A 26,653-nucleotide genomic window follows, 5' to 3' on the forward strand; every position below is an offset into this window, starting at 1 on the left:
CTAACATTATTACATGGCACATCCATATGTTCAATTTAAAGATGTTGTCAATCAGCAGTTACTGCAGTGAACACTTAGGCTTTAATACCGATTCCACTTTAACCAAATTCACATTTATTTCTTAGTGTATTTTATAATTCCTCTGGAGATCCTCTCTTGAAGATATTTCAGTCTTACTAACATTATTGGAAGCACAACTTAATGTATACAAACATTTTATTTTTTGTAAAAAAATCTCGTCATTTCTACTATACTGTAACTCCATTATAGGCATGACAAAAGCAGATTTTCAAACTCAGACTACTAGAAATGCTTTTTGTTCATTAGTATCACCAGCATTTAGACAACTCATCAACTGCACCACATCTTCCTATTTGATATCTCTGGTCAGTGACTGTACCATGATATCAGAGTGTACAATGCTAATACAGTTTGACTGCAGTACCATCAGTAATACTGGAAAAAGAAAATCAATGCAAAAGAAAAGAAATCTAAGGTAAGACTTATTTTTCTAAATGCTTGTGCATCTATTTTTCCCACTTTTTTTAAAAAAAAAGACTGCTTTTGATATGCTGTTACAGAACTCAAATACCAGATTTATGACATCTTTCTTCAGCTAAGACACTGCTAACACTTTGTAGAGCAGGAGAAATGCTTTTGAAGTTTAGCTTTAGTGAAGATAGTGTCCATTTTGTTGGTCCATTTATTGATGGTCAAAGAAGCACTCATATTTGACAAAACTTTAAAGCTTCCAGAATAGATGAATTGAAAAATATGGATGTATGAGAACCAAATCAAAACAGAGGCATGACATTTTGTTCCTAAGGGAGTCCTTGGAAAACATTTGTGGTCACTACAGAGATTTTTTTTTTCCTTAGATCACAAGACAGCAGTTGAACAAGTAAGCAATTTCCCATGTTCTGCTTGCTTCTAAAATCACTTGTGGCGCTGAATGGTTTTCCTTTTCCTTCGCTTGAAAAAACAGCAGCACCTGCAGGTGTGACATGGATTACATATGATATAAAAAGAGAAGCCACAAAAAAACCTGTGTGAAACACTGCTTCGCTTGAAGTATGTAGATAAGTTATAGCCACCACCACAAGGAATATATTAAGCCCTATTGCAGATGATTGACTTTTTAGTGAAACTAAAACTCAAGTAGAATTGGCACATTTCACCCTTTTTTGGTAAACAAATTGTATCAATAGAAAAAATAAAAATAGGTAAAGCTTAGAGTATTGTGTGATGGTATAAAAAGCATGAGCATTACAGGCTGACTTAAAAATACATTTGTAAGAATAAGACAAGTTTTAATTCCTATTTACTCTTTCACATAACTGTCAATATGCCAAGTATAAGCTTGAACATATCTTAAGTTTGCATCACCTGAACAGCATACTTAAGTCTTTACCTGTTGCTAACACAGTGGAACAATCTGAACTTCCTCTTGGCACTTAAAACTTTGAAAAGCCCTTTTCCCCAAAAAAACATTTTAGGAAACAATGTTCATCAGCAATAAAAATTAATGTTCTAATTCAGTGCTGTGATATTAAAGTGAGAATCACAGCTTTAAGTGTATAATAAAGTACACTGACATTCTTCTGCTTCACCCTACATATGAAGAAAACTGAAATTGACAAATATTGTCAATTTCGCTTAATAATGGAGAAAATCAGATAGCAATAAAACATCAAAAGCAAAAAAAAAAGGAGGTGGGAGTGGCAGGGAGGTGGCACAGGAGAAGTTAGAGAGATAATACAGAGGACTACAGAAGTCCAGGAAGTATTTTTGAAAGCAAATTAAAGACAAGGAAGCAACAAATACAAAGAAAACTTTTTCATTTCCATGCAATGTAAACCTAGTATTATTTTAAGCAATTGCTAACTCCTGACTATCACCTATAAAATTAAAGCTCCCATTCAGGAATATTCTCAGTACTTTAATTGCAATCAAAAATGAACATGCAAGCTTCCTGTCTCAGGACAGCTTGCCTCAGGGAGTTCTGTAGCTTGCTTAATGAACTGCTTATTGCAGTACTATAAACACTGTGAAGACCAATACTTGAGAGTTTTTCCTCAAGCTATGGAGCACAACAGAAATGACAAACTACAAATTCACTGCATCAATATGCCATCAGCAAGTCCTCAAGCTCATTAAGCATTATCTGTAGTTAAACTTCAAAAGGAATCCTACTGAGTTTGTTTGGAATACGGGAAAAGGGAAAAGAATTTGAAAACCAGGGAGAATAAGGGTCTAAGAATAAGGTTCTAAATGGGGTGAGAACAACATCCAAAGCAAGGAGAGATAGAAGTTACCTTCTCAAAATATCCAAGGGCACCCTGTTGCTCAGTCACTGAAAAAGTAGCAGTGGGCAGAGGCAGACCAGAGCTGCTCTAAGAGTTACATAACTTTCAGTTAAAAAAAAAAAAAAAAAAAAGGTTATTGATAGAGAGGAAGCCCAAAATTAAAATTCAATAGGGGAAACTATGAGGATAAGTATTTTTATAGCTACTAGAAATAATACTAAATTTACCTTAAAAGACTTATAAGAGATATAATTGCTTTGGAAAGCTGGTAGCCACCAACTGTAACCAAAAATCCCCCATAACTACAAGCTTTTTTTTTTTTTTTAAAGCATCTGTCTACAAACACTAACATCCACTATTACTTAAGCTTTCAGTTTAGAAGCAGATGTATGGGGTCCAATCTAGCTTAACCCTTCATTCACAACATTTTTCCAAATATATTATTTATGTATATATGGTATACATCACATCAAAATATTTCACAATGGTCCCTCTCCAACCTGAAGTATTCAGTGATCAAGGAAATTCTACTCTGGATTGTCATGGTAAATCACTTTTTGCATCTGCTTCAGGTTAAGAGGCCTCAAAGAGAGCTTACAGAAGTGTTTTGTCTTGATTCTCAATTTTGCTATATAGAGAACACATTACCTAAGTAACTGTAGGAAAAGTAAAAAAGTGTGGCAGGTTGTTAATTTGAATTCTAGAAAGACTAGCTAGATTTTTTTTAAGCCTTTGCTGTTGTAGTATATTTTGCTTAAATGGAATGTATACAAAGAATGTAAGTCCACATCTCCAAGGTTTAGTACTGCTTTAACTCTCTGCAATTTAAGGATGCTTTGGGTTTGTTTGCTTTCCTTCCCAGCAAATTTCAACCCATCCTTTGCTGCAATCCCTGTGCTGTCCTTTATCCTTTCTCCCTGGCCTATTTAGTTTGTTCCTTCTGTCAGCCACAGAAGGATGGCATCAAACAACAGAGAATTCAAGAATCCCACCCTTAACCAATATTAAGCATCACCTTTTTAACCTCCTCTTCTGGATTTTGCATAATACTGTTATGAAGAGTATTTTAATAACAAGTATTGATTTTATCTGATAAATTATTCTACTGTATTCTAGTTCAGGAAATTTCACTATATAATGCTCAAGAGTCCTTTGGTGTGGGAAAATAAGTCTTTTATTAATGTATTTAGAATGTTGTCTTAAAGGAATATAAATTCCACATATAAATTCCACACAGTATTGTAAAGCAGGGGACTGGCTCAGAAACCATTCCTGAAATGCATGTTTAACACCCTAGAAATGCTAGACCTGGCAAATCTTCCAAAGCCAAATATAAAGACATTTGGATGGGATGAGGATGACAGATTAAGTTGCCTGGTGAGAAATTTTATGAAAAAATGTTATCCTTAAGCTAGAGATCCACAGTATAACCTCTTGAATTATAACCATTCATAACAGAAATGATGGCACGTTTTTAAGAATATAATCACTAGAGGGCCTCATTATCACTTATGCACACATCACACAGCTTGAAGACAAAGTTAGAGTACAGGGGCATTGTTATGGAGTACAATACAAGTTTATCATAATATTCAATATCCACTAAGAATGTACAAAAATGGCCCCTAACCTGTTTGCATATTTCACCCAGTTTCATCAATGGGAAGTATACTGTCTGCTAGAAACGTTTTCACTTTTTCTGTGGAAGTTATGTGACTTTTAAGATAGGACCCAGGCTAGCAATCTCAGTATTTTTTACTAAAATTTCTTGTCCTGCTTCAAAATCTTTATCATACCTTTTTTCCTGTTAAATATCCTTCCCTCTATCACTTGGGTGGTCTCCTGGCATAACAAAGCAACTGTGTACATGGAGTAGTTTACTGTAGCATTATTACTATGTGCTTCAAGAATGTGAGCTGCAGAAAGGATAGAAGATAATTTCCTGTTTACCCGTCTTGTCTGCCTATGGCAGAGCCTTTTGGTTATCCAAACTACACATTTCTGAGGAAAACTTCTGATGAAGATGGCTAACAATGAGTTAAGGAAAGAAAGGCTAATTGCTCAGTGATAACTGGAAAACCAGCTCTAGAAGTCAGGATCAACAGCTAGATAGAAGTAAATGTAAAAATTAGTTCTTTACATGATAAAAGAACAGAGCAATCAAGTTATTTTTCTTCCCACTCTACAACTGTTGTAATACTTGAAATGGCTAAAAGCTACTTTTCTACAAGAAAAAGAAATTGTCTTAATTTAAGAAAGACCCACTGCTAAAGTCAGGCTGTGACACAGCAATACCTGAGGAGCACTATGATAAGGTATAGATTAGAATCCTATGTGAATACATATGTAAACACACACATAGAACAATGGAAGTGTGCTGGCCAGATTGTCCCGAACAATAAAATGCTTGATGAAAAGCTTAGCCTGATTCACAGGGTCACACTGAAACAGTAATGGTAGATCTAATATTCAGTCAAACAATCCTTATGTTCATAGTTAAACCACAGGTGACAAAAAGCACCCTTTCTTCAGTCTTTTAAACCAGGATATAGTCATCTCAAGTTTCTCAAGCTAGGGAAAAAAATTTCAGAACAAAGAAGTGCTTCAGAAAAAATATTCAAGTTTGTACCCTCAGAACATGAGGGAATATTACAAACAGAAGATTTCAGCAAGAGAGGTTAACTTTCTTTGTATTTTCAGATGAAGAAAAGATTATGAAAAATGTACAAAGTAATAACTTGTTGACAAAACAATAAGTCTCCTTAAAAAACCAGAATGTCTATGCTATAGGCACGAATGCTGATACTTGCATTTCCTTACACTGTTCAGCAACTAAACATCAACACCTTTTGATATTAAGCTTACAACTATTATGTCAAAATATAAAATTACTTAAGCCTTCTCAAGTATTGTTACTGAGAAAAGTATGTATACCTGTATATTGGTGTTTGGTGGCAAGATTTGGTGTGTGCATGTGTGCGAGGGTGCCTTAATTACTGGCAAAATACAAAAAATTTAAGAAATGATGAATGAGGAAAATTCAGTTCAAATAGACCCCTCTGAAAATACACATTTCATACTGAAAAAATAAACAGTAGGATTTTGAGATTAAATCTTTTTCGCATGCAACAAAGCCAGTAAGACTAGGCCAAAAAGGTCAAGAATTGCACATTTGTCTGTTAGTCAAATTAGAGGAAATGAACAAAACTAGTAACTTCTATACTTTTAAAGAAGCCAATAGTATCTCAGTTTCTCAGAATTCCCTTGCTTACAGTAGAAATCTAAACATAGGTTTAAACATTCTTTAATTTAAACAGCACCACCCCAAGTTTGTAAAAATTTGATCTTTTTTCCTGTATGTACATCAACTGGGTCCTTTAGGCTTCAGAAAAAGGAGGGGGTGGGTAACTTCTCTGCCATGTGGAACCCACAAATATCCTAGCTCTTAAAGGTGGGGGTTTTTAGTTTTCTTTTTTGGTGGTGGTGGGATGCTGCTGCGTTTTTTGTTTGTTTTAAACAAATTGGATTCTTGCCAGAAGAATAAATGAAAACACAGCACTCTTTTTAAAGATGGCAGGTAAAGAACTGGCCTTCTCACACATCATCTAATATAGAAAGCTAGAGCACAGGTGTGGTACAATAGACACTGCCATTCACAGTTAACTACATATGCACACAGACCATGTATATCAAAACCAGAATCTATAGGACAATCACTTCAGGAAACAAATTCTCGGTTGTTTAAAAGTTAGGAAAATGGGGTCCTACAAAACTCATGGCTATAATGAAATGCTTACTGTTTTTTCTGCTTATATTGTATGCTTTCATACTTGAGTGCCTCTATTCTATGATCAGCTAAGATCCGTGCCCTTTCAAAATTCTAATCCCAGAAAAATTAAGAGATGTTAAGAGATTGTCTTTAGCTATCAAGATCTGTACTTCTTTGTACTTTTTTCCAAGACACTGTACTTTTTTGTACACTTGACTATTACTTGAATATATATACACATATTAGTGGTCTACCTCATATTAAAAATCTTAATATTTTCCCCTTTCATTTCACTGTAGTTTTAGGCACCCCAAAGTTGTTTTTAGTAAGTAGTTAACAGGTTGTCAAAGACTGATACTTTCATAAGTACAACATTTAAAGAGATAATAAGCAAAGTTCAAACAACAGTTAGTATTTATTGCTTGTTCATGTATGTAATTTTCTATATGTTAAAACACTAGCTGAATGCTATAACACCTGAAAAACAATGTTTTCCCCTCTAAAACAGCATAGCAAATAAGTAAAAATATTGTACTACTCACTAAAAAGGATTAGATAGAGTACACCACAGACCGCACAGCTTAAAAGCAAGCAAGATTTGCAGCAGGCAAAATAGTTCCTCAATGTGACTATTTGTAAAAATTAACTGTTTAATTATATTAAACACTGTTTTTTAATTTCCAATTTGAATTGCCATATTAAAGTTCTCCGAAATAAATTTTAGAGCAATGAGAATAAAGCCTGTGGGACTATTTCTGCCTGCCTCTGCTTTAGAACTCACCACATGTTCAACACTTTCTGGCAGCTATACACAAAGAAAATAAGGGAGAAAAGAATCAGAATACAATACAGAGGAAGAATTCTACATCTTTTATACATAAATTTTGGTAGTCGGAACACATTTTAAAATTATTTCAAAATTGGTTAAAAAAATCCAATATGCGAGCACTCCTCTAACAGAGATGTGTTATTGAGAGCTGTAGCCCAAAACAGCACAAGAAGTATACTGTTTAAATATTTAATGCCAAAATTAAGTATAGTGCTGTACTATTTTGCCCCTCACCAGTAGTTATTGAGTTCAGACAAGATTTTTCAAATAATGAGACAAGTAGCTAAGCACACAGGATCAAAAGAATACGAAATGAAGTACGTACTTTGTTTCATCCATGACTTCTACTTCTGCAGGAGCTGTGATGGGTGCATTTGAACGGCCTGCAGTTGGGTCATCTGTGTTCAATTCTCCATTTGTTGAGCTTACTACCTGTAATCACCAGAAATAAGTGAAATCATGCTAGTGCCAGACTTTGTATTTGTAAATTCCTGAAATTATAATACATCATCAAGACTTATTTTAGTTAATTCCACAATTCTTTTTATTCTAATAATATTTACGCTTTTATTCAGATACCCCTGGCTTCCTGCCATACTTTCATCACCTCTACTAGCAGAGCAGAGATCTATACAGAAGACTCAGAGAGTGGACAAAACAAAGCAACTCTGCTTGTTAGGCTTGCTGGTTTCCCCTAAGTGTCTTCTACAAGCTTTAAGGCAAAAAGCAGGACCAGGGTCTTTTCCTTTCCTGATGCTAATTCAGGTAGTCTTATCCTATCTCTGCTTCTCTGATGTATTCAAGTTCCTTTGTTTCCTTCTGCGTGGGGGCTGACTCAGCTCTATCTCAAAGAGCACTCATCAGAAGAGAAAAGTTTGCAGACCTAGCAGTCTAGGTGTTCTTTGTTCCCAAGATCACAAGAGCATTACTATCATCAAAAAATTTAGGTTACCTTCAATCCCATTAATTTCCTCTCAAGTTCCTTCATAATTCTTGAGCCACCAGGACAATCCTGGTTCTCTGGGAATGTTTGTTTTGACTTTAAACCAGAAGGAATCCAGTATTCATCTCTCACTATTCCTGTGAGTTTTACTGTATGACCAATGTAGCCATTCCAGAGGCCTCTCCCTTATTCACCTCAACAAATCTGCCAGGCAGATGTTAACTGGATATAGATGAGCAGACATCAGATCAGGACTGACAGTGCTAAACCCATCCATTAAAGTATAAGGGGTCTAATAGCTACAGAGTAGCAGCAAGTGTTTGGTGTTTGGCCAAGCATCTTTGCACAAAAACATCATTCTGGTCAGATAATAGAAGAGCCTGCAGAAAGCATCTGTAAAACATAATCAAGATTATAGCTTAAGCTAAAGGAAAGTGAACCAGTAGTAGTTGTATTCCAAGATTCTTACCAGCCATTGCCTGAAGGTCAGAGATTAAGGCAGAAGAAAGCAAAGGGAAGGAAAGTTATCATTATGCTATTTCCCACCCCCTTAATACAACTATTATGTCTCTATCTATACACAGAATTAATAGCCTTGCCTACTAAGACTTGCTCTATAGTTCCTGCTGTAACCAAGAGCAGCTTTAGAAGTATGCTGAACTTCAGCTATTTTCCATGCCATATACCTGGCTCAGACTGAATTTTCTTCTTTTTGATGTTTCACTAATATCAGAACCACTGCCAAAAACACCCAAACAGCAGCAACATACACTCCCTGGCAATCTCCATAAACCAACACCAAAACAGAAGAAAAGATGTCTTGAGATTGCAAGAACTTCGTTTCTCCATTTTTGGTCAACATTGCTGAAAGCAATCATGGGAGACTAACTAGACTTGATTTCTGTTGTGATGCATGTCAAGTGAAGTTTCAACCAGGTGGCTTTAACTAACAGAATTCCTCATTCACAAGATGCTTTATTTGAGATCACTGGGGACTGCAGAAGCACTGAACAGTCAGTGACAGAAGCAAGTGGGAATTGTACTTCAACAAAACAAAATGGCATATCTTCATATTTGTCACCATTTGCCATGTTTATTGGCAAGGGGAAATAGAATCATCCTAACCATCTCACCAGCACTGTACAGAAATTCATCACTACTTGTGAGATATCCAGCTATAGCAGTGATAAGCACCACAGAAGCATATAGTGTTTTAGAATAAACTGCGCAGAATAATCTATTGGCAGATTAAAATCCAAGGAGTACATGCTAAATCAGATAAAAATCTGATGAAATTGTAGGGGTAGATAAGTATTGCTCATCTTGAGTTTGAATCCAAATGAGTTTGGATTCAAGGAGACCAAATCACAACTGTAGCCTGTACTAATGCATATAAAGCAATGACCACCCAATTAAGATTGTCATCAACATTGCCTGCAGTCCAAATCAGTCAGGAATTCTGCTCCATGATCTAGACTTAAATAAGTTTCTCCCAAAGAAATCTTCAGACCTGTGCTCATGAATTAGTAACAGGTGATAAGAACCAGAAGCCTTTGCCTTCAGCTTCCTCAAATGACTAGGATACCCCAAGAAATAACAAAAAACATCTTTTTGGATGGGAAGTACAACTTAACATTCTTGACTGGTGTGAAGAACAGATAATTTCCACTGGTTTGGCAAAAAAAAGTCAGAGTTTTCCCCACTTCCTTTCAAAAAGTGAATGTAAGCATTTATGACTGAAACTTTTTAAAGATCAAACACACTGGCCAACCCTGTCATCTCTGGAGATTTCACATGGCATTCTCCTTCACGCCTCTTTCCTAGGAGCCTTGATTCCATCATTCACGTCTACCTTTATTGGACAGCAGATTCAAAAAGGGGATCAAATTCAACTATGTACACATTCTTCATTTGAACTAGCAAACAGAGAAGTAGGCATATGAAAGTCATTCCTACATTAACACTTCAGTTATCAAAACTACTTCTCAAGCTACAAGCTGTAGTTTCTCCTCTCTCTTCCGATGAATGAAACAGTGGTGAGAAACTGAGAACATTTTGACAGGAACAAAAATGTATCTAAACACTTTATGGTCTGCCTTTTCATCACTGCTAGAGGAAATTATTTTGAAGAGGCAGATGAGTAAAATAAGGAGGTAGGTTTGTTTTTTTACACTGATTCAAAACTTGTGGATGGATCTTATCAGCCTTTTGTCAGCAACTCTTCTGATCTTTTTGGAACTTATAGGATCAACTCTAGATGTAAGATGACTTCAGCTTTAAAGCAGCAATAGTGATCTGCTTGGGAAAATGCATTACTTTATGGTAATGAAGAACAAAGCTTACATTGGGGTTTCTCAGCAAACTTATATGCTTACAAAAGAGGAAGCAGAGAGAGCACACTGTTTCTGAAGCTGTAACAACCCATTAGGTGATTCTTTTCTTGAAAGTCTTCAAACCAACTTCAAGACTCAAGAGTGTTTCTTGACAATTCCTTTTAGCAGAAAAAGTCTTCCTTCTGCACTTGCCTTCAGGTTTATTTATAAGAAGTCTGTTTTCTCTATGGAATTTCACCTATATGAACTTTATAAAAGCCTTAGCACCACATGGCAGGAGACTGTCTTGCCTCCCTCTAGTTAACCTCTAGAGAGCATAACGAGAAAGAGACCTCAGTCCTTCCCAAACACATATTCCAGATTTACATCCAAATATAACAACTGCCTACTGCATGGCTTAATTTTAGGAAAATATAAACTTCATCTGTCTGAAAAGGGATCATGAGGTCTCAGAAAGCAGAAGCGAACCAAAGAGAACTGGCAGTTTGCAAAATAGCATCAGTCCTGCTCCTCAAACACAAATGTCTTGAGCTTCATTCCAATCCGCTACTGCCAAAGACAGCTCTAGGAAAGGTCTCATTAAAATATTAATATCAGTGAGGCTACAATTGTGATCTTACAATCATAAGTTCTATACCTTGCTAAAACAACTTACAATACTAGAAATTAGTTTCCTGGGACATCAGTAAAATATCTCAGAATCTGACCAAAACATGGACTTGGTAAAAGACTGGTAAAGCAGGGTAAAACAAACTCTTGTACTCTCCTGATCCCAGAGCATATGAGCTTAAGTCAGACCAGCCACTGGACTTTTCTTTCTCTCAGACAAGATGCTAATGGTCCCAGAAATCAACACAATATGTGTCACAGGAAAAAAATAAGGAAATCTGACAAAGATAAGAACAAAAGTCATCTAGAGATTTAAAACAATTTTAAGCATCTTGCTAACAGATCATATCTTGGTTTAAATGTAGAACATCAGTTCTTTAGAAGTTTAATTTGAAGAATACACATACACACTTTGGACAATGTTTGTTGTCCTGTATGCCAGAAAGCTAACAAGTTTACAACACTAGACCTACTACCTAATAGCCAGGCATATTAATTGTGAAATAGATTAACTTAGATCCTTATTCCTTTTAAAGTTTGATAAGAGCCAATAATAATAAGACTAAAGTTAAGCCTGAATACCAATTTCTCAAGTGAAAACAGTAAATCTTCAGGCTATTACCATGCTTTGTTTTGGATTCGAGTACAGGCAAACTAATCTTTTATTTACTGTGTTCAAAATTAAGGCAGAAAGACTCTCAAAAAATGTATGATTGACTTGCTTCCCATCACAATAAGGAATTACAAAAAGTTGAAGACTTAGCAAATAATTTTTTGTTCCATTACATTACTCAGTAACCACATTCCCCACTCTTCAAAAATAAAGCCAGTCTGCATAACTGAGCAAATCACTAGTGACATCTAGAATGCTGTATTTTACTTTCAACAAGTTTCCAATTAAGATAAAAGAATCAAGATAATTCATGCTACCTTTTTAACACACAAAAGGTTAGGGATACTGACTTGTTTCACCTAATTTTAGATTCATATTAATATCTTAACTTCTTGAAAGAGGTTTCTTGCAACTCAAAAGTAACTGCATCAAATATCTAAACTTCCTACTTTCTAAGCACCTTCTAACCCCACAGATTTTCATTGGAAATTCTTAAACCTGATCTTTTAACCTATCCTCATTTTAGTGAGTTCCCAAACAGGAAAACAAAGAGAAAGGAGAGGAGGAAGGAGACATTCCAGCAATCTCACCAGCTCACAAATGATGAAAAAATAGAATTGATTAGTACAGTCTTTACAAGTGCATAAACAGTTTGCAATTCAAGCAGACAAGGAAACAGCGTTTCTCAGCAGCTGACATTTTTGGGAACTGAGATAAAAGATAAAAAGACATAGGAGGTTGTCTAGTGAATTGCTGTGACATACAGCAAGCTGCTTTCATTAATAAAGCTATAAAAACTAGAAAACTGCTGTACTACAGCATTTTCAGCTTATTTCAAATAGAGATGTGAAAGAATGGATGTGACATTTTTGTAGGAATACAGTTTTCTCTTTAGAGTTCAGTTTGCTAGCAGCATTTGAATTTTTAACATGAACTGATGCTACAATGTAGTATTAGACACATTAAGCACAACTTCCTTATGTGACATAGCCTACAGAGTTTAAGACAGCATAAGTTTATACAAAAATTAGAATAATTACTATTAATGACCAAACAATTTAGAACTTGAATGTTTCCTACTTCAACATTACTACAAAGAACATAAGCATACATACCAACTACATATGTACACACATACACCAGCATACAATCCACTCGAATTTAATATATATTAACAATGAAGAACCACTAACATTTTAATAAACAAATCTGCTACAGAAGGACCTCACAGATGGCAATGAATTAAAAATCTGTAATGGCAGTGACCTAACATTCTGACATCGCTTTAAAAGAAAGTTTTCTGCCAGATTTTCATAGACTGCAGAAAGGATGATAATTCAGCAAAACTCAAAGATGAGAAATGACTCAATGTCACAAAATAAACACTAAATCCATTTCTTAGACTCAACTTTGAACAATTATCTATACTTTTAGAACTTATCTTGGAGATGATCAGGAATCTGGCTAACCTAGCTAGTTAATGTTCCAACTTACAAGCATGGTTTAATTAGTGTCTGCTACAACAAAGAGGTATTTAATAGCACTCAGAGGAATCAAACTTCAGAACAGATATGAATACTATGTAGTTATATCTGCTTTTAATAAGGCAGCATGACCATCTCCACATTAAAAAACAACTCAATCCAGCTGGTTTGAAAATACCCTTCTGTAAAACACGAGTTCTAAAGACAGAACAAATGGCTGTAGTTTTGCACACTGCTCTTATCTGGTAACTGTTTATTCTCAACTGACCTAAGTAAACTGAAGTTAGGGAACTCATACTAGCAAAAAGCTGAAGAACATCATTGATCTATATCCACAGAAGGCATACTCCTGACATTTCCTAAGAAAATGTTTCTTCTAAAAGGTGTTTAATATATATCAAATAAAATACTTTGTGATGGTTACATTTTACCTGAAAAAGAAAAGTGCTGTGCTGGGATTGCCAAAATACTGACATTGCACAATTTGAAAGTTCTACCAACTGGAATTTAACAAGTTAAAAATTATTTCCTAACCTGAATGATAAAAAAAATGGAAGAAATATAATAATTTGGAAGATACAATCTCAAATCCAGTTTAGAGTCCACATTATTATACTTTTCTCAAAAGATAAACTGACTACATTTAAAATTGATGTCATGGACAGAACTATTATATTCTCAAGTCAGAAATACTGGTACAGTTTACAAGGTATTTGTCAATGGGAAACTATTAACATGGCTTTAAAAATAAAGCTTTTCAGGAAGTAGCCTAGAACAATTAAACTTTTCTTGGTAAACACTAATAATTATCTATTAGCTTTTCTTATATGACACAATAGCAGTTTCTAAAGCAGCAAAATTTAGTGGATGTAAAGTTTAATTTAAATATCAAAGCACTGTAAGAAGATACTAGGTTTATTCTACTGAATTATCAAGGTGGTATGACTGTAGGTCTGTTTCCTTTACCCTGGAATTTTCACCCCTTATCTTCAGGAATTGACACAAACTTTCCAAAAAACCAAACCATAAAAGAAACATACATAACTTATATTCTCAGAATCGAAAAAGCAAGCACAGGAAAAACTTAATTTTTCCCCATGTAACATATTACAAACATCAATTATTTTAATTTAGGACTGAAATGTCAAATTATTACACAGATTAGGCAGCTGAAGTTTTGAATCTTTCTATATTAAATTTAGATTTCCCTGCATATTATTCCAAACATCCCACTCCAATGAAATATATTCAAAGAACAAGATAGCAGAAAAGAAAGGAAAAAATAGGAAAAGCTCTTTATAGATGAAAAATAAATACTAAAGGAAAAATTCTCATTTTCCACTGCTAAGTATGAAGTACAGCCCTGAGAAACATTCTTCTAGTCAGCTAGTGTTTGTGAAAAATGAGTAAAGTTTAAGCAAAATCACTCATTAATACTTTTGCTTGAAGTCTGCGTAAGCAGTACAACTAATAAATATTGAATTAAACTGATAGTATTCTAGCGCTAGTCCAATTAAAACGATATTGGATGTCTAAACTTCAACTGGTTTCACTGATGTAAGTGTATATTCCTTTAGAAAGATGGATAGTTCCAAGATTTTAGGCTTTCACTGAGAAACATGCACCAGAAATTCACCATAAAAGAAGATCTGTATCTTTTTGCACCTGTTTTTATTTCAGTTTGGTAATTGTAAGGCAGGAAAGAGCAGGCACATTCTGAACATAACTGGAAAGCAAATTTAAGCTGAAAACAGGAATGATGTCAGGTACTACAGGAGACTAACATTACATAACACAAAACCAATCAGTCATGTGAAGAAGCAGAAAATACCTGTACCGAGCCACCATGTCTGTCAGCTGCTAAGTGAGCTCTCAAGTGATGTGGATTGGCTTGCTGGGAGTCCCAAGCTGCCTTATGATCTGTTGACTACCATTGTTTGGACATGTTAGGCATATATGCAAAAGGAAAAATAAAAATCCAAAACATTAAACCATTCATGCATAAATTATCTTTCTAAAAATCACAGAATCTCTACACATTCAATTCCTATATAGAGTGTACATCCATGCTATATGTATACATACATACAAGTATATTTTCATAGAAGAGCTGCAATTCAGCTAAGACTAAATCCCTCGTAAGAAAAAGCCCACCACCACCGTAACCCTGTAACTAGGCTTAGGTACATGGACAAAGATCTAAATTCATGTTTTTACTACCACTGTTATTATCCTGGTTTTAAAAAAGTAAGAAACACACACATACATGGCAAATCATTACAGAGAAGACAAAGTAATGCTGCTTATCTCACATGAGCGGTTTACCTGATTTTTGGATTGTTGTATCTTATCTCTGTGCTGATGTGCTTCTCTGTTTGATGATAGCGCAGGGTCTGAATGAATTGAACTCACTGGAGTAGGCTACAAATATAAACATTATGTAGCAACTGGTAAAAAAATAAATTTCAAAGTCTTACCAAAAATTACTGCATTGTAATCCAAAATAAAGTCTAAATCTGTCATCAGTTGTTATATAGTTATAATCTCAAATTATGAAGTTCAAGCAAATTTACAGTAGATATTCACTAAAATATCAAAGCAAATCTTATTTTCTGTATTCTTTAAAATGTAACATGATGACAGCAACTTTAACTAAAGTTATTTACTTAAAAACTTTAAGTTATTCTAAACTGGTATAAATATAAGAAATTGTATAACATCTTTAAAGTTTATCTGCTAACCCTGTAATTTTCAAAGTGGTCTGTGCTTTATTCAGAAGTCTGGTCCCAGAACAACAACTACACAATTGCATAAAATATCAGTTAAGAATATTACATGTCAATTTTCTATGAGATCTCTATAATTAGCATCCATTTATGGGACATTCTGGTGAAAGTGTAAAGAAAACAGGTTTAAAGCACATTTTAATGCTAAACACTGAAAAATATATTAGCAATAAAATGTCGCAATTCTTCCAGAGACTGGCACAAAGAAGTTCAGAGGAAAATATTTAATCTGGTATTGTTGAATTCATGCACAAATAACCCCTCTCCTACTCATTAAAAGAGGGGAGAAGGCAACTTCTACATTCTGAAAAATTTGTATTTTATTATTTCTTTAAAAAACAAAACAGTATTTGCTGTAATTTTGGATGCACTGCAGTGAAAATTGATTTCTTACATTGTATTTCATTATAACAATGCATATAAAATGTACGTACAGTTTCTCCACAATTAACTTATAAATATCTGGTATAAATCTCAGGTGCAGAGAAGTCATTTTTTTTAATATTTTAGAAACTCTGGGAAATTCCCAAATGAAGAAAAATACATGCAGTGATGACAGTCACTTGCAAAGTTTTAAAGTCTTTCTTCTTCAGCTGGAAAAAACAGTTTGAATTCCTACAATTTTTTTTTTTTTTTTTTTTTTTTTTAAGACAGAAAAGGGATTCTGTTTGATATTAAGAAGAGTACATGTTTGGGAAGAGACTCAGTATGAAAAAAATCAAGCCAAAGGTAACATTTGAAAACGCATCTGAAAATCGAAATCGTTTACAACTCTTATAACTGGCACGAGAAGCACATGTATCTTATAATTCAAGACTAACAATGTCTCAAAACTGATGACAAAACCCAGCACCTTAACAGCTTAATTGTACTCACCAACTGTTTGCCAGTCCAGTCATATTCATAATCAAACATATAGCCCTTCCGATCAAGTAAGTCTGTGAACAGCTTTCGTAAGTAGTCATAGTCCGGCTTTTCAAAAAAATCTAGCCTTCTTACATAACGTAGATATGTAGCCATTTCCTCTACATAAATAAGAAACATGCATAATTATCATGTGTGTTTCAATGGCTCTCCAAAATTATGACATTTTAAAATAACCCTTTCTTCTACCTCTCACTATAAGAAATGAATAGGTGTTTGCCATGATTCTGTGAGTTATCAGAAAAGAAAGTTACTAACAGTATTTCAAGATGCATTGCCACATTCTAAATGTATTCTAGCAAAATACACTCACATCCTACCATCCGAATCTCCCTAATTTCACATTTGCATTACCTGTAGAGACTATCCATCTTCCATCCAACCTTCCCTACCTCATGTTCTGTGTGACAAAGGTGCAGAGGGAAATGCCTCTTTACTTCTCCGCCAAGAAACTGTACAAAAAACAAGCCTTAGGAAAGGCAAAGAGGGGCATATAAACATACTGGGTGGACTATGTCTCAAAGAGCACCTGTCACTGGAAAGTAACCTTGCTTTCTTTGAGAAAGGATCCACATGTACATTCTAAAGTGGGCAATTCCAACTGTCCTGACAAAAAACACTTGGTATGGTCTCTGCTGTTGAGCAATCACTGTAATATGACCCTACGGAAGACTGCAGCACCACTGGATGCTTCAGGTATCATATTCAGCGAAGGTATTGGACAGAAGCAGCAGATATCCAGAACAGAAACACCTCAAAGAAGGACTGACATTACCTGAGCTCTTGTAGAATGATTTCTGACCAGTGTCAGACATTTACTATCACTGTTTAAATAGCAGGTCAGCATACAAATGGAGATTCATTTGGGTGGGCATTACATGGAAACTGTAGAACTCCCAGATCTCCCGGTAGCAGAGACAACCAGGGAGATTTCTGAAAGGGCCTGGACCTGTAAAGATAAAAGGAAAGAACTGTCCTAGTCATTAAGAGTATGAAGTATAGACTGAGCAGTAGCAAACAGAGCGTCCTAATTAAGATGGAACTCCAGCATCAGCTCTTGGCAGGAGCACAGAGCAAGTCATCACGGAAGTCCTGTTCTTTAGGAACCACAGAAGCCATGAGGGGCTGAATCTCCAACACCCTGAGACAACAGCTATAAGGAACAGCCACCCTTATGGACAGAAGACAAGAATCCAAGGGCTGAAAAGGAGGGCCAATGAGCAGCTGAAGCACAGGCTTCAACTCCCATTGAGAAACTGTTCAGACAGGTGATCACATTTCCAATAATGCCTTTAGGAATCAACGAACTGAGCAGGGTGTGGAAACAGCAGTCTGAGAAAGCAGCATATGGTGAGATGAGATAAAAGTTACTAAGCTTTCAAAAAAAAAAGTCCTATAGGTCTTTCCACTCCAACAGGTCTTAAAAGAAAGAAAACTAAAGTACTGGAGGAACAAAGAGCAACAGGCTAACCATGCTGAAATTCTGGCTTGTTCAGACCACATCCACCTCCATTTCCCTGTTATAGACAAGAAATCATGTTGTGGTGGTTTGGAATAGAGCACTGTTTGAACTCCTCACACTCTGAAATATATCAAGGTGAAGCATTTGACCTCAGTTTTGGGACACAAATTTGACAGACAGGCAGAACTTGAAGTCAAAGTAACTTGCATAGAATCCTTTGTAGTCCACGGAAGAATGGGGAACCACATCTTCACTCAAACCAATCAAAGAAAAGCAATGACTCCTCACACTCAAGCCTAAAAGGTTGTTCAGAGTGGTCCCAAGGCACAAGAGAAGGCACCTCTAACTACAGAAGATAAAGTCAGAGGAAAAATAAGGTTCAGAAAAGATGCCACCGACATCTAATGATCACATGAAGAGCCATGCATGCCAGAAGCAGCACAACGGTATCACTGCATTCTCTAAGCCACACATCACACACTAGTAAGTCTGGTGAAGCTGACATTTTGCAGTACAGACATGGTATTGAAAGGATCCTATCCTCTGACAGAGAATGGCTGAAAACTGCAGAGGCAGTGCTAAGGCTGACTTATGCCAAGTTATGCCCTTTCAGAGGTAGTGGGGTAGAAACAGAGGGATAGGTTCCGGACCAGCCTGACAGCAAGAAGTTGGGACACAGCTAAGTGTCAGTGGTGTCCACACTGCAGCATAGAAGGATAGTGCCAAGTCACCCAGAACTACTGAATAATAAATCAGTTCTGACAAAAACACATTAGTAAGCCCTATGGTTGGGGCAGATGGAGTAGTGACTGGAAAGATTTCCTTGGCAACAAAGGTCCAACTCAGCAAGCAAGCAAGAGTCTTCAACAACCACACTGCCCAAGGGGGTCAGCATTTGAAGAAGGTGAAGAGAAGAAGTGTTGATACATCACCAAGGACCTCTTTAACCAACCTTTCCTGAGGTAAATCAGGACTCAAAGGATAAAGGTGCATCTTCAGAGGTATGGAGTCTGGAGCTGAGCCATTTAATACAGATGAACCTGCTACAAAACAACTGCTGACCCCAAAATCAGCAGTTTTGAGAAGACCCTCATTGCACATTTGAAGCAGAAATCCAGAGTTTAAGTCTTTACTCACATTTTATTTATGGCTTGAAAGAGCAGCCATGTTGGCAGTTCTCAAAGACAGTACAGTCCCACAAAACATGGGATAAAAAAAGATGCATTTCACATGCAACAAAAACCAAAATATCTTCTGCTGAAAGTACTGAATTGTCTTGCCTTCTGGAACTTGAGTTAACTGACTGAAAGGAACTGAAGAGGTGGTAGACGCACTTCTCATTATATTCAATGCCATAAGAGGGAAGCACAACAGGGCAAAGGTATATCATCTGTGGAGATCTGAAATGCAAGAACTTCCATATGCAAGAATACAGCTATTATGATTTGAACTCTCCAAGAAGTTGTGTGTTCTCCAGGATCAAATATATTTTCCTGTTTCATTTTTGGGGCAACCCTGCAAAGAACCATGTACTTGATCAACATTGGTGCAAGTAGTCCACTAGATATATGGGGCTAGTCTTATGCACAACTATTTACAGGAATTACACTATACATAGTCAAATTAGATTTAATATTTATTTGTAAAAGGATGCTGCCAAAACACAGGAGGTTTTCTCCCACTTATTTTGTGGGCCAACAGAAGTTTATGTTCAGACATTTGCACTAGTTCTGTACTGAAAGTCAGTTTCACTTGATTTCATTCTTTAAACCAAGCAGTGAAGGAAAACCTTTAGGTATAGGGAACATGAAGTTAAAAGCATCAGAAAATAGATAATGGGCCTCCTTAGTAGCACAGGGTTGGAAAGAACTTCAGGAGGTCAACTAGTACACCACTATCTCATAGCCAGTTATAGGCATGTCTAGTCTGTTTTCACACAGCTCCAGTGAAAAACTCCAGTCTCCCAGGCAGCTCTTCACTATATTTAGAACATAGAAGTTTCAGTCCAAACTTAATTATTTTGGATTAAGTCCATTACTTTGTCTTCTCTGCTGTGGAGATAGCAAACAGATTCCTTTCATGTTTGTAGCAGTCAAAAGGTATAGAAAACGCTCATTTCTTCAGTCTTATTTTGACTGAAACAATCCCTGTTCCTTCAGTCTTTGTTAAGAGATCTAGCAAATATGACTTATTATTCTCGCTTCTGTTCACAAGAAACCTTTAAAACAGGACATTTTTCTTGAAGCACAGTTCCCAAAATTGGACATACTGCTTCAGCTGAGGCTTTACTGTATTAAGTAGAGTAGAAATGGTATTTCATGTGTGTTGCAGGCTATACCCTGTGTAAGTCAGTCAGTTTGGGGGAGGGGGTTATATCTTTTTATAAATATATACATACACACACATGTATTTTTAAATACAGCATGACAGTCCCCCATTCACTTTGTGACTGACTGACCTTTAAATCATTAAAGAACCTCACTGTACCCAGTAATTCAATCTGTATTTGATCCTATTTTCACATTACCTAGAATGCATCATTTTTGTACTGTACCTTATATTTTTAACCATACTCACAATTCATCAAGATCCTTTCATTCTAACTCCCACTGTCCAAGCAATGCATTTCAAGCTTATCATGTGCAAGTTTAATAAACACACTCAGTTATACAAGGCATTCATAAAAATACCAAGCAGTCCCAGTAGACTGCTTTGGAATCCCTTGTCATGTTTTCAAAATGACAATGACCAGTACTTGAGTACCTTGAATGGTTTTACACCCTTCCTCCCAGAGTAGATTCTTCTTGATTATGCTTCTAAGATAACTTATGAGAATATTTCAAATGTGTCAAAAGTACTAAGGTCTCATGACATAGAACATCTGCCTCTTTTCTCCACAAGACCTGCCTTGCCATAAAACGTAATCTAATCGCTTTGCCATGAGCTGTTCTTGGCAGCTCCATTTTGCCCATCAATCACCTCCTGATTCTTTCACAATCTTAGTTTCTATTTTGATTCCCCACCTCCACCCAGAACTGCAATTCTTCGGTTACTCTAGCTTTTAAAAGATAAATGCCATGCCTGCTTTTCTCAAGTCTTCTAATACCTAATTGATACTCCACAAGTTCAAGGATAACCATACAGCAAGTGTCATCTGAAGCGACTTGCAACTCACCTTTTTAAATATTTCAAGCTGTTGCTAATGATCATGTACCAGCTGAAAAGACGGTCATTTTTAAAAAGAGGTTTGAAATAAGTATCAGTTTTAGAGTTGAGAAGGCTTGCAATATTTTATTTTTTAATACAAACAAACTAGTTGATCACTGTAAGAATATGCATTTTTTTCATGTTCCCTTTAGAAGAAAGTTTCTTTGAAAAAAATATCAGCATTAGTTTACTGCTGTTTCAAAGGACAATTCTTATAACCATTACTAAAATACATAAAATAGTATTTGGAAGGATTGTTTTATTTTACTTACAATACCAAATTTTATTAAAAATTATCTATGCCAGTTTTGTTTCTCAGTTCAGCACACGTTTTTGTTAACAGCAGACATTACCTGGGAAGTTTTCACACAATACTTCTATAGGTGTTGCTCGTTTTGTGTCTCCAATTTTCTGATAACGTTCTTTTAATGTATCAGCCTAGGATACAAGAACAAAAAACATTTTCTGAAGTCATACAATTTTCAGACAAACTTTCCAAATGATAAAGATCATGCCAAGAAAAGCTGATGATCTGAAAACAGGAAGGAGGTGAAGATATCAAAAAAATCACTACCTTTAAACCTTGCCATGGAAGGCTTCCTCTGAGAAAATACATAAACATATGACCTAAAGCTTCCAAATCATCTCTTCTACTTTGCTCTGAAACAAAATTCAAATACTATTAGGACAAGAAATTTGCATAATTTTACATTAACAACATTAGTTTCCAAATCACATAAAAGCAATTCAAAGGTATAAAGTACTTGAAATCAAACTGAGCATTTATTTTTTGGGGGTTTTTTTGATGCACCATCAAGAACAGAGCTAAAACAGAAAATGCAGATGCAGACTGCTGGTATATTCACCAACAGTACTTTAAACAAATCATGTTGGTGTAAAAAACTGCTCTGATTTTAAACTATATTTTGACTTTTTACATATCCAATTGCATTCTATTATCAATTTTCATGCATTAGTTGTGGGTTTGGAACAATTTAAGAAAACTAACTGAACACACTTTTCCTCTAAAAAAAAAAATCACAGAAAATCCCTTCACAGGATTTCGAGCAAGCCAAAAGTCTTCTGAAGAAGGCCAAAAAGTATTACTATTTGATCAAAAAGCAGCATCCATGAGGCATGTACATACAGTCTGTTCTCAGACATAGCTGACTTAAAGCTAAGTTATGTAAGAAACTGCTCAGCACAAAATTAATTTGTCTGTAGTTGTGAAGTGGTAGTCATCCAATCAGAATTCAGATTTTGGTTGAAGTCCTTCAAAAAACTTACAGAAGCTTTATGAAACAGTAAAGTAACACAATGCAATGTATTCAAAGTATATTCATATTAATTTCAAATAAAATCTAATATACTTAGGAATTCTCAATGTAATAGAGACAATAGTCAAGGTCTTTAAAGAACTAGTAAAAAACAGATTTTACGTTATCAACCAACTCCATCCTGTTCTGCTGTAGAAGGAGGAATTAGTGTGTTATGTTTGGTACTAAGGGCCGTTACTTCCCTCTGACATCTTCCCCAACAGAAGATATAAAGCCCAAATATTAACACTCCTTCTATTCAGTATTTTCACAAAGACAAAATGACCATGCCTTGACAAGGAGAGAAATAGAGCAGAAAAAAGGAGATGGAAAACTGTTTCAGTTACATTTTGAACACAAAGTTCAACAAAGCCAATCTAGTCTTGATCCATTCAACCCAAAATGTAATAGTAAATACACTGCACCCAAACAACAGTTCTTAATTCAATATAACAGGAGCAGTTTTACTTCTTACTCTGTTTTCTAGCCCTGTCTTATCACATTTGAACACTACGTAAATGCATATTAACAAATGATTAAGGAAATACCAGTAAAATGTATGACAATTCAGAGCATGGACTAGAACCCCTCACTTCATCACACATCTGCTAGTGATATGACATGCTTCTTTTGCACTCAGCTGTCCTTCACTCTTCATCATGCTTCCAGTTCCCTTGTCAACACACTCAAACTGAGTACCCACCAGACAACCTGGTCTTCTCTGAATTTCTCTGCTAACCCTGCAACATCCCATTTGCTGATTCATGCTGCTTAAGTGCCATGCTGATGCATCCATGTACATAAGGAGAGAGCAGGAATAAATATAAGAGTTCCATGCCTGACAGATTCCAGTATGTGAAGGAAATGTTGACTCCAGTTGCCTCATGGAACCCTGTGCTCTATGAGATAATGAGCACTTAAAGAGCGCTGTACAAAATTTCTGTCATGAGCAAAATGCACCATGAACATATTTTACATATGACAGTTCACTGGTTGCATGCAGATTGTGGCAAAGCATGAAGTGTGAGAAGTGCAGTCAAAGGCCTGTGAGCAGTATTAAGGTATAACCCACAAAAAGACATTGGAAAGCTCTATTTGGTCTTTGCTAAGGGAAAATAATTCCTCTCCTCTGCATTAACTTCTACAGATCACACTGATGAAAGGTTAACCCATTCTTCTTTAAAAGGCTTGTTATTTTTGAGCCACTGCTCCTTCACCAAGAGCCTTTTCCAAGAAAGGAGAAACTTTTAATCATTATCCCGAAATGATTTCCAGCTAAGAGGGGTTTTTCTGCATGAACTTTGGATAGTTTGAGACATTTCTGTAGGCAAACTATTTCTAGGATATACCATTCACAATGCCTTCACAAAATTCTGCTATGGGAAAGCATTTTTTTTCCTAGTATTTCGGGTTTTTTGTGAGTTATTATTCAAAATACACTCAAGAGTCCTTCATTGATCACTTTAGAGTGATAAAATAAATAACAATTAAATATCCTGTCCCCGGGCATGGAACACCCACAGTAAACCTGAGAAACAGGAAACACAAAGATTATATTGCTACTGTTAAGAGAAGGGCCTCAACGAAAGCTGAAAAAGCCTAGGAGTGGACTAACTGGTAGACAAAAGGATTTCAAACATCAGTTGAAGGAAAAGCTGCTGACGTACACTGATCCTACTGCATCACAATTTAATGAGACTGAGAGGATCTGTTGCCTCAAAGGTAATACGATCATAAGATGGCAAACAGAAAATAAGGTTTTAGGGCACACAAAATCCTCTCTCTCAAGGACAGTCACTTGAGGCCAACTACAGATGATACAGAAACTGGCTACCCATTATCTAGCTCACAAACTACAGACAAATTAATCATCTTAATTCAGGTAGGTCAAGTTTAATTAGCACTAGAACCTCATTCAGTAGGCCATCTGCAGAAATTACCTTTTCTTCATGTAAAGTAACCATAACACAAGCCACTAAGACATTCAATCTTCCGTATACATCTATTATAAGCACTGTCTTTCCCCTCCAGAGAAAGTATTTTACTGCTTGCTACAGGAATGCTGAAAGAGTAGAAACTTACTGTATATTTGGATGAACAGGAAGCACAGTATTGGTACTGAGGTGATTATGTGGCTTGATAACTTGATAACTCTTTACTGTAATCACAGAATAGAGGGCTAGTGGCTACCTACACAAGCTGAACTGTAAGTCTATAAAGGTTTAGCATAACCGCATTTAAAAATTATCACCCAGTGATAATGTGGAGTCTTATTCAAAATGGTATGATTCTATGCAATAACACAATAGCATCCCCTTTTTAACAAAGTCATTAAATTTAAAAACAAAGTTATATGCTGATTTTACAATAAGCACACACTGCATGTCACATTGCTACACAAGAAAAACGTGAACTTCAAGGAAAAATCCTATTTTAACTTGTACCTTTAAGGGAGCAAAGTAACTTATTAGCAAATGTTGAGTTTGAATTTTCTCATTTAGTCACTTAGAATCTCAAAGCAGTGCATACTAGAAGCAGTTATATACAACCAAGAATTTTCTGAGTTTACATAGAAAAAAGACTATTCAGCTAACACTTATCCAAAAGCAGACCAAGATCAGAGAACTACAAACTTAAGTATCTCTGAAATAAATGCTAAACAATAACATTAAATAACTGTTATAATTCACTTTGAGCACATTGATTTCACTGTGGCAACACGGTCCTGATACCCAGTCAGAACATGACTTTGAAGCTACTCTATTAACTTGAGCATAAAGCCAAATTAACTTTTCAGGAATAAGAAAAACAGTATTTTAATTATTAAAAATTAATAACATCTCTGGAAAAAAAACATATAACCATATTCTAAAATTTTCAACCCCATTTGCTGCTTACAAGCCACATCTGTCAACCATTGTTCATAGCACAACACTCCACTTAACCCTTGCTCTGCCTGCCATACCACTACTTTGCATTAGCCCCATAAGGGGTACTGTTGCATCTGTGAGATCAGTTTTTGAGCATTCCCTGCTTTTAGGCCTAAGGTCCCTGAGGTCAGCTGATGATTCAGTAGATAAGGAGACTAGCAAACCTCCTATGCTGGTCTTAAGTTTGGAAAAGGACTTCCTGCTAGCATCACCACCATTTCAATGGCAAGAAAAAGTTGCTGGGACTCCTGGATGGCCATTGCTGCAAAGTACAGGAAACATTTCTTCTGAGTTTCACTAGGATTTAAGCTAATAGCTTTGAGTCAGACATGCATTATGAACAAAACTATGCTTAGAAATGCATTAAAATTGATCCAATGTAGAATCATCTTTGCTGTTCTGGATTTCAGAAAAGCTTAGTCTTTAGAAAACTGATTTTAAAATCTAGAACATAAGACAGTTCTAATGATCTTAAATGATCGGTCTGCCCTGTTTAGCTCTTTGAAGAGAATCGCTGTTTAAAAAAACAAGGCTTCATTTGGCCTTTCAGTTGGTGTTACAGAGCAAAACTGTTTCATTCCCAAGAGTTTCAGGCATTTATTATGAGACAACTAACCTCTGCCTCTTCAATAATTATGTATTACCAAGAGAAGACCAATATAACAAAAAATATATGCACATGCTGTCCACCCCCGAAGACATTAAAGATATCCATTTTATAGCAATTACAATTCCATGTGACTAAGCTTCCTATAATCAAACAGTAATTAAACAAACAGAAAAATCCAGTATACTATTTTTCTGAAATTAGGGAAACACCAGTAACCAGCAAAATCCCAAAACAATTTTATATATTTAGATTTTCAGCAAATATAAAAAATCCTAGAATTTTTAGAGGCAGGGTTTTTTTTGTTTTTATCACCTTTAGTCAGAACCTACATTTTCTGGGATCTCCTTCTCCCTTCCTGAAAAACAGGACAGGAAAAGCAGCATGAAGTAACTTTATGCCAAAGGGATATAACTTCATGTGTGCAAGGGAATCAGTCACATGCTGATAAGGGCTGGGGAATATCTCCATCTCCTTCAAACAAATAGCTATCTGAATAAAGCCACCTTATTTTGCCAGGTATGGGAAATATCTC

General features: G+C 35.7%; 1 protein-coding gene across 10 annotated transcripts in view; it reads right to left on the minus strand.

Annotated features, from left to right (window-relative positions):
- Positions 1 to 685: 685 nt before the first annotated feature.
- CSNK1G3 (casein kinase 1 gamma 3) overlaps positions 686 to 26,653 on the minus strand; it is a 78,722-nt gene continuing 52,754 nt past the window's right edge. For 6 of the 10 annotated variants that reach the window (XM_064502697.1, XM_064502693.1, XM_064502695.1 and 3 more), the window contains 8 exons: positions 21,840 to 21,925; positions 21,619 to 21,703; positions 16,549 to 16,697; positions 15,212 to 15,307; positions 14,718 to 14,813; positions 7,230 to 7,336; positions 6,857 to 6,880; positions 2,320 to 2,408 (listed from right to left, as the gene is read on the minus strand). In XM_064502697.1, coding sequence (XP_064358767.1) covers positions 2,351 to 2,408; positions 6,857 to 6,880; positions 7,230 to 7,336; positions 14,718 to 14,813; positions 15,212 to 15,307; positions 16,549 to 16,697; positions 21,619 to 21,703; positions 21,840 to 21,925 — 701 coding nt within the window. In that variant the 3' untranslated portion in view covers positions 2,320 to 2,350. Of the gene's footprint in view, positions 992 to 2,319; positions 2,409 to 6,856; positions 6,881 to 7,229; positions 7,337 to 14,717; positions 14,814 to 15,211; positions 15,308 to 16,548; positions 16,698 to 21,618; positions 21,704 to 21,839; positions 21,926 to 26,653 lie in introns of those variants that run through there. The other 4 variants (XM_026115350.2, XM_064502698.1, XM_064502699.1 and 1 more) reach the window with 4 other exon arrangements.

The sequence above is a fragment of the Dromaius novaehollandiae genome, chromosome Z (genome assembly GCF_036370855.1).
Source record: "Dromaius novaehollandiae isolate bDroNov1 chromosome Z, bDroNov1.hap1, whole genome shotgun sequence".
In the NCBI taxonomy this organism is placed as follows: Eukaryota; Metazoa; Chordata; class Aves; order Casuariiformes; family Dromaiidae; genus Dromaius; species Dromaius novaehollandiae.